The 17080-nt window shown below is 35.7% G+C and overlaps 1 protein-coding gene across 4 annotated transcripts in view; it reads right to left on the reverse strand.

The window, feature by feature from the left end:
• LTBP1 (latent transforming growth factor beta binding protein 1) overlaps positions 1-17080 on the reverse strand; it is a 467907-nt gene that overhangs the window by 87622 nt on the left and 363205 nt on the right. For 3 of the 4 annotated variants that reach the window (XM_020972349.2, XM_020972347.2, XM_020972350.2), the window contains 4 exons: positions 11496-11618; positions 7764-7886; positions 6562-6684; positions 968-1090 (listed from right to left, as the gene is read on the reverse strand). In XM_020972349.2, coding sequence (XP_020828008.1) covers positions 968-1090; positions 6562-6684; positions 7764-7886; positions 11496-11618 — 492 coding nt within the window. The remainder of the gene's footprint in view (positions 1-967; positions 1091-6561; positions 6685-7763; positions 7887-11495; positions 11619-17080) is intronic. The other variant, XM_020972348.2, reaches the window with a different exon arrangement.

Below are 17080 nucleotides of genomic sequence, written 5' to 3' on the forward strand. Positions count from 1 at the left end.
TCCCCTTTCCACCATGCCATGTTATCATATAGCCTCAATATATCTTTGCATCTTTGTTTTTGTTTTGTTTCATTTTGCTAGGCAATGGGGTTAAGTTACTTGCCCAGGGTCATACAGCTGGTAAGTGTCAAATGTCTGAGGCTGGATTTAAACTCAGGTCCTCCTGACTCCAGGGCCAGTGCTCTATCCAGTGTGCCACCTAGCTGTCCCCATCTTTGTGTCTTTATCTATAATGCAATTCCTATGTTTGTGAAACTTAGGGTTTATCTACAGAGACAAGACAAATTAAACAAAAATTCAAGTGGTAACATTTCAATAACAATATAAGAAATGTCAAAGGATAGGAAAGATTGATATGGCTCAATTCTGGCTTTCATTTGATTTGTGCTCTTCTGTGTAGAGCAACGAATTATATGAATGAATGAAGTAAAAAATGAAAACAATCTCTTCCCTATCTTAATCACATGATTGTTGTGAGGCATAAATGCAATTATGAAGGCAAAATTATTTTTGAAAAAAATTATAAAATATATAAAATAAGTATGATTAAAGGAGTTACAGGCAAAATTGAGGACAGAATTATTGGAAAATCTGTGCCTCACAGAGAAATAGTAGGTATTAGACAAAAGGTGGCATTCAAGAAAAGGGACATTTGATCCATCAGAGAAGATGGGGCATGCATGTCGATGGAAGACTTAAAAAATAAGGGGTGAATCAAAGTCTCTAGTGAATGAGTGCAATCAATATATATTGCAGTGGAAAGAATCTTGGCAAGAGACAATATGAACCATCTGTATTTATAAAGCTAATTTATAAACAAATAAGTAAGATTTAGAGATAGCAGTAAGCCTAAACTCAACTAGCCCCAAGTAATAAAAGTAAACATGTAACAGTGTTAGCTCATAGCCAGGAAACACTATAGAAGCTAAGAAACATGAACAAAACGAACTTTATAATAACACAGTACCTTGACATTCCTTATTGTTAATTAGCAGGAAGCCATTGGAACAAGTACATTCATAAGAACCTTCAGTATTAGTGCAGTCTCCTCCCTGGCAAACACTGCTGTCCTCCAAGCATTCGTTGATATCTGAAATTCAATCAACACCAAAGTATGTCAATTGTAACATGTATCATTTATTAAACGTGATTATTGGATAAGTGAATGAGAGCGCTTTCATTTTTGGATCTTTTCATCTAAATAGTGATACACCTTCAAAATGGCTTGGCTTTTGGCCAAAAAAAATTTTTTTTAAGACTATCTCTGCAATTTCTTGATCAACTGATCAGGAAACATTTTGAGTATAATGTAATATGCATCAGAGGCAACAAAAAGGAATATTAAGATACTAAGTCTATGTTTAAATGCCTCACAATTTATCTGGAAAGACAAATTAAATAATAATTCAAAAAGTAAATAGTAATTCAATATGACAATAGAAGAAACAACATTATTTACAAATTAGTGGGACAGACAGATCAAAAAAGCAATTGGCAGAGAGAATTACTGGATGGTACAATTGTCTGAAAATGTCCTTTTCAAAGATATTCACATTGATGCCACTCTGGCTTGAGCTTTCACTCTTTCTTAGGCTATTTTTATAGCTTCCTGATTGGTCTCTTGCCTCTAATCTTATTATTCACTCCAGAGTCCTACTGCTTAATCATATCATGAGTTCTGATGCCTACCTGCTCACATTATCCCTGCCCTCAAAACTCTTAAATGTCTCCCTTTTATTGGTCTGGACTTGTGGTACCATCAATGCATGCATTCTGCATCAGAGGTGGAACTTGAACACTGGTCTTCTAGAATATAGGCCTAGTCCTCTAGCTACAATGCCATGTTGTCTCCCATTATAACTTCCCACCTTCTCCACTTCCTCTTCTTATCAAATCAAATAAAAATTCCTTGGTTTGGCATTCAATTTATTATAGTCTGGCTCTAAACTTACATTGCCAGTCTTATTGCATTTTATTTCCCTTCCCACATTCTGCAATTGCACATCATTCCCTGATATTATATACCATATTCCTGCTTCTATACTTTCCTATACCCACTGTTCCCTTTACCTGGCATGACATCCCTCGACATCTCTACCTGTTGAAAACATTCCCTTCTTCAGGGTCTAGCTCAGCAGTCACCCACCTCCTTTATAAAGATTTCTACTATCTCTCCAGCTAAAAGTGATTTCTCTCTCTCTGAATCTTTTTTTTTTATAATCATTCTGTTTTGACCTCTCCTACCCTATTTTTGGTCTCACTCATGATTTCATTGTCATATAGAAAGAACTTCCAGAGAAGAAACTCCCTCACAAATGCAGATTAAGAAAAGCTCTGCAACTTAATAGACCCAAGAGAATTGCTTGGGTCTCATTCATGAGAAGATCACAGCTAGTATGTGTCAAAGGCCACAGTCAGAATGTGTCAGAGACAGTACTTAAACACAGGCCTTCCTGATTCCAAGGTCTGCTTTCAGTCTGTTAGACCCTGCTGCCTCTCAATTATAAAATTACATTTTATTACACAAGAGTTAATTGCACATTTGTATTATTCTCTTTACTAATGTATAAATTCCTCAAAAAGACTATGTATGGTTGAATTATAGTTAGCTATTAGTTTGTTATAACAATGTATCAGACAGTGCATTAAAGCTTACAAAACACTTTCCTTGCAACAGCCCTGCAAAGCAGGTGGCACAAGGATTATCCTCTTTATGGTACTTCACAGATGACAAAATTGAGTCTCCAGAAACTGAAATGAAATAAACGTCCTATGGCACACAGGTAGTGTTAGTAACTAAACTGGGTCATGTTCACTGAATTTAGATAAGGGCAGAAGAGAGGTTAGGTGTTCAAAGAGGGGAATGTTGAGATCAAAAACAAGCGTAAAATCACTAAGTTGAATTTTTTCAGGGAATTGTTGATAAATATTTAAAGAACAAGCACAAAAAAAAACCCCCAAACATCAACTATCAATTAGATTTGACTGTGACTTTGGGGAAAAGGAACAACTAATGATTCTCTTGTCCTGAATGAATGTACCTCTTTGCTACCAGATGGACTCATTGTTAAAGCTTGTGACTCTAACACACCCAATTATTTCCTCTTCTCCACTATTCAGAACTCAGATTATTAACACAGCAGAAAGCTAAGGGACAAAACTTGCCTTCTTCATATCTAATAATATAGTATTTTATCCCATTTCCTGCTAATAATTACTATTCCTCCTACTACAATAAATTACATGAAAAGCTCAAAATGGAAACTATTGTTTATCATTTCTGGTCCTACTTCTTTAAATCTGGCTCAGGTGATATCTAAACTACAAATATTAGATTGGATCTTGCAATACATACATATGCAAACTGTCTACAGAACAGATTATTCCCTGGTAGAGAAGAAGCAGCCCAATTTGTTTCTTAGCCATTCACATACGGTTTCTTGGTCATCCACAAATTTATTTTTAAAGAAAGAAGGCTGCCCACAGTTTAAATCTATAACAAATTATAATTAACACATTCTCAGAAACATACATACACATTTAAAATACTCCCAAATTCAGGCATAGCATAAAAATACAAATCAAAGTCAAATCATATTGACTGGTTAAAGTAGAAGCCCAGTTTAACCTGAAGTTTTTCCTCATGTAAAAAAGTGAGAAAAGGTATTTTGGTCACTAATGTTACAAAAACATGTCAAAGGGTAGCCTTAGAAGATGAAATTCAGCAACAAAGGATAAAAGGAGATGTCTTCTTCTGTATAATGGTTAGTATTTGAGGGGAAATAATTTTTTCCCCAAAGTTTTTGACTTCCCAAAGTTTTTGAGATTCTCTGTTTGATGAGATCACCGTCCTAAGCTCTTTGAAAACCAATTGCATTTGTTTAAAACTGGCAGGCCAGAAATGGAGGACTCGTAAAATAAAGGTTCCCTTTTGAAAGTAGGTGATAGGTAGAATTTTACTCTCTTATAAAAATGTTATCCATGATTAAGAGTTTTCCTGTATTATTAGAAACAAAGAAGCTAAGTTTTGTTCCTTAGCTTTCTGCTGTGTTAATAATCTGAGTTCTGAATAGTGGAGAAGAGGGAATAATTGGGTGTGTTAGAGTCACAAGCTTTAACAATGAGTCCATCTGGTAGCAAAGAGGAACACGGGACAATACGATCACCAATTTAGATTTGGAAAGGAACTTAAAGTCTGAGCCCGGCTCCCTCATTTCACATAGAGGTTAAGTGACTGACACAAGGTCATACAGTTAAGCAAATGTGAGAGACAGGATTTGTCCTGAATTTGTAATTAGGAAGACCTGAGCTCAAATCCTGTCTGAAAATTTATAGAATTTACAACTTGAAGGAGACTTGACTCTTTTATTTTATATGAGAAAAATGACACCAAGAGTCTTCCTCAAGGTTTCATAGGAAGTTGTAGAATCACAGATACTGCACTGGATAGAATCTTAGAAATTAACTAATGCATCAGTAGTGGAAACTGAGGCTCAGACACATTAAGTAATTTACCCAATCTCACAGAGTAATTAAGAAACAAAGCCAAGATTTGAACTAAAGTCCTCTGACTCCAAAGACAATGGTTTTTTCATTGGAAAATACGATTTGAACCCAGATCTTCTGACAACAAAGGCAACAATCTTTCTACTCTATCACACCTCCAAGTAGAGTTGGCTTTGAACTTGACTCCTCTGACTTCAAAATTTGTGTTACTATCTCTACGCTCCATAGCTGCAAGAAAATCAGTTCTGTAGGGAAAAAGGAATGACATGTAAGAGAAAGATATCTGGTTGCATTTAGGTTTTGGTTATTTAATATATATCATGTCAAAGGCCACTTCCCATCAAAATTTAATTCTGATTGCGTCACTTTGTTCTATTTTGGTAATAATGAGTAAGTCTTATTTTAAAATGTTATAGTTTGGCCTTTCATGAAACAAACATTTTGGGGTTCAAATATCTGGGCTTTGGAAGAAGTAGATAAATACACGCCAACTCTTCAAACTATAAAATATAGAAAGATCCCCATCTAGTGGTGATTCATTATCAGAGCTTGAGCCCTATGTGACCCACTCACCTTCTGGGGTCAGAGTAGAGGACTTGGTAGCAAGTTTATTTCTTTATATCTAAACTATTTTTGTTATGCTATAAATGAATGCAAACCTACTTCCCTCTCTAAACAAACTTCTAAGAAAAGTATCTCATGCAAATAAACTCACCTATAGCATTATAGCAACCATTGGCATTTCCCAAATAGTAGTTATTTCAAGAAGCTTTTACCAAAAATCAATAATCAAACTGAGCTTCTGAGAAAATTAGCCTTAAAAGCCTAGGCTGAACCAAGATAGGATACAAAAACAATCTTGAGAGGCTAGAAAACTGTACAAAATTAAGTAAGATGAAATTTGATAGGAGTAAATGTAAATCTTAGACTTAGATTCAATACACTTACTTCACAAGTACAAGATGGAGGAAAGTATGGTATGACAGCAATTTTTATGAAAAGAATCTTGCGGCTTTAGTGGACTGCATGTTCAATATAAGTCGATACTGTGATGTAGCAGCCAAAAAGCTAATAAAATAGTAGGCTGCTTTAACAGAGGTATAGCTTCCAGGAAAAAATGATAAGGTCTCGTAAGCTGCCCCAGTCAGACAACATCTAGAATTTTGTGTTCACTTCTAGATACTACATTCTATAAAAGATACTAGAGAGCAGGTGAGATTCTGTAGTGAAGCAATCAGAATTGTGAAAGGCATTGAGCCCAATGCCATACAAGGATTGGATGGGGAAAAAAAAAACCTGAAACATTTGGCCTAGAAAGAAGATTCAAGAGAAACATGGTAATTGTCTTCATATACTTAAAAACTATAATGTGTCAATGTGCTAGGATATTTTCTATTTGGTCCCACAAGGCCGAACTAGAAGAATGGGCAGAAGTTGCAAAGATACAATTTAAAACTGAGGCAAGAACAACTTGATATTAATTAGAGCTGTCCAAGAATGAAACTGGCTGCCTTGAAAGGTAATGGATTCTCTTTCAGTGAAGGACATCATCCAAGCCAAGGATGGATGATGACCTGGAGGGGAGAAGGGCAGCAGTGTTAAGTGGAGTTGTATTAGGGATACTTTTTGGTATGGGATAGGCTAGATGGTTATTAAATTCCCTTCCAACTTTGAAATTCAATGATTCTGATTTACAAGAGAAATTCTCACATCAGTGTGTTCTCTTTCTGATTTCTGTAATTACATATTCATTTTTAACCTCAGACCTTTTAAAAATAATTTGTAACTAAGAAGAGTTATCCTGATTTCTCTCTTCTGTTGGAGTAACTCTATTACAGAGCAGCTTGGGGTAGTAGAAATAACAATAGACTAAAAACCCATCAAACTTGAGACCTAGGATTGAGGTCCATCATACTCTTTTTGTGTGATATTTAGAAATCATTTTGCCTCTCAGAGTTTCAATTTCAACTATGAAATAAATAATTTGGACTTAGAAGTCCCTCTTAGAGTTCTAAAGTTCTATGTAGGAATCAAGTTCCTCAGCCAAGTCCTTACCTTCACAATGGTCTCCTACTGCAGATGCTCTGTAACCCTGATCACATAAGCACCTGAAAGATCCTTCTGTATTTCTACATTGTCCATTTGTGCACAGATGGCGGTGCTCACATTCATCAATATCTGTGAACCAAAATTAAACTTATGAGGCAGTGCTTTTAAAAAGTACTTTTATCATTCATGTAAACAAAAAAAAATTATTTCAGGAATTGTTCTACCATACATTTGATAATTCAACTTGCAATTTTCAGTAGGAACCTGTGAATTGAAATCTCTTTAGAGGAAAATCTATTTTGCAATGGGAAAAAAAAACTCTTAAAATATTCTATTACTCATGTAGGATTCTGTATCCATTTAACCAAATTGTTCATACTGTAAGTGACAAGTGATTTATTGCCTGTATTCTATAATCCCTGAGTCCCCTCAGCACTTCTGTATTGTCTTTCCAAACGAGTGTTTGCAAATATTTCATATTGCTACATTTTCATTCTTTTAACTCTATCTTAAATTCTTTAAAAGAAGAAATCCATAATTTTATGGTTTTATAGTGAATGCCTTGGCCTAACTATATTAAGGATAAAGCTCTATACAAAGAAAATGTTCAACAAATTAATACACAGGATTAAGTCAAGAACCAGTCTGAAAACATTTAAGTGCCTACTAAGGGCCAAGGATTATTGTAAATTAAATAGTCCTTGCCCTCAAGGAGCTTATGTTGTTCTGGGGTCTTGAGTGGGAAGACAGGAGTGGCCACTTGCTTACTTGGGCAGTAACTGGAACAACTCAGTTTTACATTTCTAAAACACCTATATATGGCTCTGTGTGTTCTGATATATCATATTTGCATATGTACATATTATCCTACTTATATATGATGAATTTAATGGATCAATTTAAAATCTTTATATGTATTAAGTTATTATATAGAGAACTTAATTAATTAATTCTTAATTCCTGATACTTTTCAAAACTATGAAACCACCCAAAACCTTCTAAGAGCAATATTATCCAAATTTGAGGCTTCCTCACAGTATTGTACTTAACTCTCTGCCAAAAAAGTGATTTTTATCATGTCTTCTTGCCAATACAGCAGCTCTATATGACCTCCTTAGAGGTGGTGACACCTATGTATCTATACAAGGCTTTTAAGCAAGTCTGTAATTCAGCTAAGCTCTATTAATATACTTGTGCCATACTCCTACCTTCACATTGGTCTTTTGCTGCAGTCAGATGATACCCTTTTCCACAGGTACACTTGAATGAACCCTCTGTGTTTTTACACTGCCCATGTGTGCAAAGGTTACCATGCTGACATTCATCAATATCTGTAAATAAAAAGACAGATAAATGTTTTAGACCAGACCTCTTGGCCAAATAGCTACTCAACTAATTAGGTAGTTAGAGAGACTACAAAGTGCTCCCTCTGCACTTCTTCCAAATCAATCTTAGATTGACAGGTCTTGGGACCTATGCCACTATCTAGAGTCTCACACTCTGATGAAAAAAGAAATCTCAGGAGGATCTCAGTTGTCTCTGCCAATCTTTATGCCTCTGAGAAGATACAAATCTGACGTCCTCTTGTATAGTTCAGTCTTTATGTTCCCAGTACATACCTTTGTATAGTACACTGCAGAACAGAAATAATTATTTCCAGATATAGCACTTAACACAGCACCCAGCACTTTGTACAGTGTGTGGCACACATTTGGTGTTTAATAAATGTTTATTGACTGACCAAAACATCAATCTTCTGCTTACTGTTCCAAAAAAATTAAAGGTAAGACTGATAAAAATTAAATCAAGTCAAAAATCTGTATCATCACACTCACAGAAACTCTTCAGAGAGAAAGAAGATAAGTCAGAAATGTTCAATAGAACATGTTAGATTCTTAAGACAGGAGATGGCCTTGAGCACAAAAGTGTGAATGACAAGCAGTCCTAGACCTCCAGAATTGCATGAAAGGCAGAATTTCAAGAGCATGAAGAGGCCAAAAAACATGTAGGAATAAAACCAGGGATGAAGAAAACAGGGTAGTGAAAGAAAGACTTGAGTACCAGAAACATAAAGAATACTGAGAGAGCTATGAAAGGGAACAGAAGTTTCTATTTTATTATGAACATAAAGATCTAGGATAGGAGAATGTGACTGGTATAAAAGGAAAATAAGTCATTCTTTAAAAGAAAAATAAGAAGAAAACGTGACTGGTATGAGCAAGGGTGCAAGAAATTCAAAGGAAAAAGAGAAATGATTTGTTGGGGGGGGCGTAAGCAAAGAAATATTGACCAATTTTTATGTAAGTATTCTGAAGGATATCATTTTTTTAAGGTAAATAGTTAGAAACAGCTGACACTTATGTAATCCTTTAAGGTCTCAAAATATTTTACATAAATTATTGGATTTGATCTTCAAATAAGTGATTTAATCCTGAGGTAAGTGGCTTATTATGATACCTATTTTATAGATTAAAAAACTAAGCCTCAGTGATGTAGGATCATACAGTTAGCAAAATGCCTGTAGTCATATTAAAATCAATGTCCTGCTAAACTCAATTAAACATCTTACCTACTATGCCACACTGGCCCTAACGGACCAAAGCAAAGGACTGTCCTAACTACCAACTGGGATATTTTTGACAAAATAACTTCAGCTTTTTTATATACCACAATACTTTAATAAATATAAACTATGATATTAATAATTAGACATGCTTCACCTACCTCAGAAGTGTACTGGGAAGCTCAAATGAGTTAACAAGTAAGAAATCACATTGAAAACATTAAAGCAGTGTGCACTGGCAAGAAACATATTGTTCACAAAAGGGAAACAAGGTGGCCTATGTTCCATGGGTCCTCAGCTGTATTATGTGAGCTTCTGCTTTATCTTACTGGAGAATAATACTTCCAAACAACTTTCCAATCATCTCAGCATCATTTCTTCTGCTCTTAGCCATCATCCTCATGTTCTTCCACCCAGAACCCTGGACTTTGCCCCTAACATCCCCAAGCTCTGATATGTAAACATTTGGCTTTATCCTACATGGCAGGGATCTCCACTCCAATTCCCAGCCATTGCCCCATTTTCTTGCAGTCCTTTAAATGTTGCCTTACCCCATTAGAAAATAAGCTTCTTGAAGGAATGGACTGTCTTGCTTGCTTGTATTTGTATTGTAATCACCAGTGATTAACACAGTGCCTAGCACATAAAAATCACTTAATGAATCCTCTCTGTTTACACACACACACACACACACACACACACACACCCTTAGAAGGGAGAGAGTGGAATCTTGATTTCAAAAGACTGAAGAAAAAGAGGGTAGTGACAAAGTGAATATGAGTACATTAGGAATAAGCACTAAGAGATAGCTTTAAGAAGCAATATAGGCATGCAGGGGAAAAGGGCCTGATTTATCCCTCTTCCTCTTATAAGAAAATTGCCATCATCAAGAGAAGCAACTCTTCCATGCCACTGGGATTTAATTCAGAACATTACTAGTATAGTGAAAGAGTTAATTTACCACACTAAGCACTGAACATACTCCCAAAAAATTCACTGGGGCACTGAGGAAATCCAGCTCATTACCCTTCTTTCTCAAACAAAAACTATTCAGTCTTTCCTCTTTCTAAGAACAGACTTCAATAGCATTTTTTAGGGGAAAAAAAACTGAAGTAGTTTACAGCCACTACTGAAAATGTATTTGTTTTCTCTCTTAGGCAAACTAAAATAGGTGCTCCCTATGTTTAATGAAAAACAGTTTCCACTTTCAAGGGTAAGCATGTCTATTCACAGTCATAGAATCTCAGAGCTAGTAGAGATCAAAAAGGTCTTCTATTATGATCCCTATCTCTACAAGATCCCTGATAAGTAGTCATCTAGGTTTGAATGAATGAATATATGAAAAAGGCACCTTCTAAGCACTTAACATACACTTGGCACTATTGTAAGTACACCTTGATTTGGAGACATTCAAGACAAGAGGGATTCATTAAACACAAAAGCAGCCCACTTCTGGATAGCTCTAATTATTAGGGAACTTTTTCTCCAGATAAGTTGAAATTTAACTCTCTGCCCATTACAACAAGCAAAACAAGCCAAATTCTGCATTCACGTGACACCCCATTAAATACTTAGAGAGTTCATATTCCCCCTAGGTCTTTCTTCTTCAGGTTAATCATTCAAAGTTTCTTGGAGTGATTCTCTAGTTTATCAGTGTTCTTCTAAAGACTGGACAATCAGAAATAAATGTAGTAAAGCAGATGTGGTTTAACCCAGCACAAAGCACGGCATGACTATCACTTCCCCTGTTCTGGACACTGTGCCTCTCTTAAAGCAATCTAATGGCTTATAATGCAACATAATGCTTGTAATGCAAAGATTTGCGATTTTAAAGTCATGTGTACAACATTCCTCAACATATTCTGTGAACCATCTCTCCTCACTCTGTAAATGGTCATCAAGAGTTGCTCTGGTCCAAAAATTAATGAAATAATCACAGAATTTTAGAGACGAATGGACAGGGCTTTGATGGCTAGCCAAAAAAAGAAATCTCCCTGTAATATACTTTACAAGTGGTAATCCAATCCCTGGAAAAAAACTGTCAATGAAAGGGAATTTCTCAATGCAGCAGTCTCTTCCACTTTGAGATCACTTGTAAGTTTCACTTTTTTCTTCTTACATCATGCCTAAATTTCCTTCAGGCACAGGTTGAACTAGAAAGCTACTGAGAATGCTTCTAATAATCAAATTCTCTGATTGCGAGAAGGGCTTTAATAGAATGTTTTATCTTACTATATTTTTGGCTGCCATATCAGACTGCTGAGTTATGTTCAGCTTATAGTTTCCTAACATCCCCAGTTGATACCACACCAAAAGATAGGCTATTTAAGAATAACTAATCAAATTTTTCAAGAAGCATTTTCATTAATGTAGTTACCTTTGCATTGCTTTCTATCAGGCGTTGGGTTATAACCTCTGTGGCATGTACACATATAAGAGCCCTCAAGGTTGGAACAGCTGCCGTTTTTGCAAACTTTTGGATCCAAGCACTCATCAATATCTTGAAGAAATAAAATAATAAAGATTTTTTCAAAAAAAAGAGAAAACATCAACAAGGTAATTGAGAGGAAATGCCCTCACTCAAAGTTTCAGAAAATTCTACGACTGCTTCAAAATAATATTCCACATTGGATAAATAGCTTTAGTAGGAAAGGAAAAGTAACATAATAAGATAAATTATTTTTTGTAGTTTACCTGTAACAGAATATTGTCAAACAATTCAGTTTCATAATATGACCTTATTTCTTTCTATACAGCTTTTAAGAGAACCAAGCAAATTCTTTGAATAAGCAATTAAGTATTAAAGGAAAAGCAACATCTAGAAGAAAGCACTTTTAACTTCAATTCAACATTTAAGTGCCTACTATGTGCAAGCTCTATGCCAGATGCTAAGGATATAAAAACAAAGGAAAAAAAAATCTCTGCCCTCAAAGAGTTGTTTTTATCTGCAAGTCTTAGAGAACTGTCTTTCAGGACTTAATTGGGGAACTAAAGATTCGGACGGAATTGGAGGACCGCCAGAAATAAGAGGTGAGTCCTTTGTGGCAAAGAGAAAAATACAGGAGAGAGAAATTGAGGACTGAAAAAACGTAGCTCTGGATGCTGAAAAAGGTTATGTCTAAGCCACAGGAGATTCCAAAGAATTTTACAAGAATGAAATATTCTAACGTGACTATGAATCAGAGAGAACTCAAGTAAAAAGTCTTAGCTGATTCAGAAGTTAAGTTTACTAATGATACCGGTTAGACATCTTGAACTAGAAGTAATGCCAGAGAATTTAGTTTCCTGCAAGAAGAGGTAAGAAATAAAATAAAGTAATAAAGAATCTAGTAGCTAAATGGATAAAATGTTACATTTATCATTTGTTTTAAAGGGGTATTTTACCTTCTTTTAAATTAAAATTTTATTTAATTAACTAATTTTGGTAGTTTTTAGTCAAATGCTTTAAGGTTTTTTTTTTAAAAATTTGTAGTTTCATGCTCAGTTTCAATTCTTAGACACACACTCCCCACTTGGACTCACATCATTATCTCCCTTGGTAACAGTACATGTATTCTACAAGAATGAGACACAAAAGGAAAAATTCAAACCAGAGAGTGCAGAAATAGCAAGTATAGAGTCAAAGTATAAGCCGAATGAAAAATATATTTTTCATGAATCACACTTACAACTTATACTTTTTCAAAGCAAGAATACACAAATGGCATTCTATAGGCAAAAGCAAAGGGCATCTGTGATTTTGGAAGGGTGAAACAAAAGGAATTGTGTGGACATTGCATACCCTACTTTGTCAAAATAGCACTTCATGACCCAGGTTAACCGGCTTGGCATCGGTGCAACAAAAACAGCACTTTCTAACAGCCACTTGCTTACCCAATGTGCATCTCTATCTTTTAATATTTGGAATCCATTTTGCTGCAAGCAAAAACTAGAAGAAGGAGCCAAGAGTCAGAGCCAAAGTAAATAATGAAACAGGACTAGCCTAGACACCATGCATGGAAATTCCAGACAGAGAAGGGAAAATATCATGTCTAGTACCTGGTTTGGTTTCAAAAATGTTAACAAGTTCAGAAACGTATGAACGGCCCCCTTTAATTATGCAGTCTCTGGGGACTTATTTATTTACAGGGGAGTAGCACTTAATAGCAAAAACAATTCCTAAGACCATATTTCTTTCTTAATTCAAAAAAATTAACAAAATTGTTTTCAGGCCAGAGTTTCTAGAAGCATACATAAAACACAAGATTTTCTAAAGTAATTAATAAAGAGGCAGAGTGCCCTGAAATTTCTAGTGGCTTAAAAAATATTATTTCTCACTCTTATCAGAGGCAGCATAGGGAAGACCTGGGTTCAAGTCCTCCTATGATACAAATCAGTCATGTGACCCTAAAACAAAGCACTTAACCTCTCAGTGCTCTTGGTCAGAGGCATCAGCTCAGCATACAGGGCACACCCAGTGCAGCTGAAACCAGATTAAAATGTAATTAGGAAATATTTAGTAAAATAAAAATACAACAAAATGGATATAACAGATTTTAAAACTAGGTCAAACAGGCATCCTTATGTGGGGTCCACAGGGATCCTTATGTGTTTGTCACTACTACTTTAGTCAACTCTAAAAGTTGGAGAGAAAGTAACTGAAAAATTGTACTATTGGCAGAGAGAGTTTCCTTGCTCAGGAGTTCCCTGTACCAGTGAAATGAAAGGGCCAGTCTCCACCATTTTTCAGATATATGTATCAGATATACACCAGAATCTTAACAAACTACAAATTAATAAACATATATTAAGGGGTTTTTTTAATATCTAAATGGCTAAATAGGCTTAGTAGAGCTAAAGTGTGCCTTTAGGGAGTAACTACACACTCCAACATCACTAAAGAATCTACAGAAGAAAGCCAACTTAGATGCTAATCATTAAACATTGATCTGATACAACTATAGTAATACTAATGCAATGACTATCTGCTTTGGTACAAAAATTGCAGGAAGAATAAACTAATAGATATTTTCTGAGACTGGATGAGCAAACCAAAGGTACTAAGTGTTCATGTTAAGCTACATAAAGGAGTTTTGTAAGAGGAAAGACTATTCATTAACAACATGGAGGATTCAGTAACAGCAAATAGACCATGCTGCCACTGAGGTAAAAGGTATCAAAAAGATCGTCTGGTACCTCCCCCCTCCCTCATTCACTCTGATGCCAAGGTTATTAGCTTCAATTAGAGGCAGCTAGCAAGTGCAGTGGGTAGATCACTGGAGCTGGAGGCAGGAAAGACCTGAATTGTAATCCAGATCAGTCACTTACTGGCTGTGTGATCCTGGGCATATCACTTAACCTTAGATTTAGAGAAGAGGTGAGAAAATATATTTCCATCCATTCCTTTCAGAAGTGAGGAATATGAGTGTGGAATACTACAAAATACGTCAGACATGGCTAATGTGTTGGTTAGTTTTTCAGATACGCTTATTTTTTACCTTTCAAAAATTCTTTATTACAAGGGATGGCTTATGAAGTAAGAGAAGGAAAATAAAGGTGATATTAAAAAAAGCTATAAATAACAACTTTTTAAAAAGAAAAATGCCTAAGATTGTTTAAGCATTGGTACATCTAATAGTACACCTAATGGCTAAGGTGCATTCTATGAATTTGCAGTCCTTCACTGGGCCCTGTCAAGAAGGCTTTCCAATCTGGTAGGTCCTGGCAAAGCTTGCTCTCTGTGAGTATAGTCTTCAGGAACCCAGGGTTTCTAGTAAAGCTTTTGATGGAAGTTCAGTCCATGACCCTGGCTATTCCCCATGCAGAACACTGTCTCCCATCTCTGTGCCTTTACACAACTTATTCTCTGCACCCATGCTCTCTCCTCACTTCTACCTTTTAGAAGCTTAAATTTCCTTCAAAGGATAGTTCTGATGCCACCTCTGTAAGAACTTTCTGATCCTTCCAAACGCTAGTGTCCACCTTCTGTCCCCAATTACACACGCCCACATCTACATATTTTGCATAGTTGCCTAAGTAAAATTTCCCCCCTCTCTGACCAGATGTTTCTTGAGGGCTGGAACTGTTTCATTTTTGTTATTTTATTGGCTTAACAAATTGATTCATTCATTCATAATAAAACATATCTGACAGAAGAAGAATGAGTCTTTTAAATGTACTAGATCTTAAAAAATTCCGTGCATAACAGTTGCATAACATATGTAACAATCCTAATTATGTTCTTTAGGAATTTTTCTGAATTTTCATAACATTTAATGTGATGAAAACTAAATGAATATCTGATGATGAAATAATTAATTTAGAATACCTCCTGAAACAATTAAGCTCCTGGGATGAAAATCTCAGTGCCCAAACTAGCCTAATTGATGGTAAGTTTAAGAAGAGAAGAGCTTCTGAAAAAAAAAAAGAGCAGAAACAAAAACCTCAGGTAGTCAGCTTTTCTGAACACACACACACACACACACACACACACACACACATATACATATATATGTTATGTATATATATACACACACACATATGTGTGTATATATGTATTTGTATGTGTATATGTATATACACACATATACATACATATATATGTATGACTTCACATGAATACTGGTTATGAAAAATGGCCTAGAAAATTTTGTGGGTCTCCTATTTTCTGAAAACAAAAATACGGGGTTTTTTGCCTTCACTTTTAACAAGTTTTTTTAACCACCTTATCTTACATATTGGTAAGGATTATACTTAGGGTAAAGAGTTGTACGAGTCTGAAAAGAGGGAAAATACAAGTCAGGAAAATTAGTTTTTTAAATACTATAAGGAGGCAAAAAAATCATCCACAGAAAGGCTGAGCATATTAATTTTCAATTATCTTTGAGGCAATTAAATACAACATAAGATACAAGAAGGGCAGCTGAGAGGCACAGTGGATAGACTGCTAGGCCTGAAGTCATAACGACTTGTTTTACTGAGTTGCAATCCAGCCTCAGACACTCACTACTAGACTTACTATGTGATCCTGGGCAAGTCACTTAACCCAGTTTGCCTCAGTTTCCTCATCTTCAAAATGAGCTGGAGAAGGAAATAGCAAATCACCCCACTATCTTTGCCAATAAAACCCCAAATAGGGTCACAAAGAATGAATCACCACAAAGATATGGGAAATTAGCCCCTTCACTTATTCTTGTACACTAAATATCATACATAGGGAGGAACATTTTACAGAAGATTAAATGGTGATATGGGAGACAGATGCTTGTAAGGATGAATATAATGAAGTAACTTCAATGTATAATGTGCAGAAAATCATCAGGGTTAAATGACCCTTGCCATCAATGTTAGAGAATCTGAAACATGCATAAGCAGGGCTACTGACTAAAAGGTTACATAATTCTTGAAAACCACAGTTTCTTAAATCTGCAGAAGGGCCAATACTGCACAGAGGAAAATGAAGCCAAGGATGACTTCAGAAACTTAGTACACAAATCCTACCAAAGTGGGAGCTCCCCAGGAATCACCTTTCAAGAAGTGCTTCTATTCCCTCAGCCAAACTCACCGACGTCTACTTACTGCTCTCCCTCTAAGTCTGGTTCCTAGAAACTTAGTGATTAATCAATGCCTTTGAAAGAGAAGGGAAAAGCAACTTAAGCAGAGCTTACCTTTCTATGAATCCTTACTACATTAATTGCTTGTATCACACAATTTAACATGGTATTTGGTGTATCTTGTTTTACTCCCTAGTTGTTCGGTCCTCCTGACTACAATCAATGCACGCTCTCTGAGGCCAAGGGCCTTGTAAAACTTTTTTGATTCCACAGAGGAACTTGGGAAATGCAGGGCACAGAAAAGGGTTATTCAAATGACTGTTGACTAATAATAGAGATGATGCTAAAGCTTCTCCCAAAGGGGTGTGGAATTCATGGAGCTCCTCTCATAGACTCAGAGCTGGAAAGAAGCTCAGAGGCCACCTAATCT

This window comes from Phascolarctos cinereus, unplaced genomic scaffold, assembly GCF_003287225.1.
Source record: "Phascolarctos cinereus isolate Bilbo 61053 unplaced genomic scaffold, phaCin_HiC Scaffold_2;HRSCAF=192, whole genome shotgun sequence".
In the NCBI taxonomy this organism is placed as follows: Eukaryota; Metazoa; Chordata; class Mammalia; order Diprotodontia; family Phascolarctidae; genus Phascolarctos; species Phascolarctos cinereus.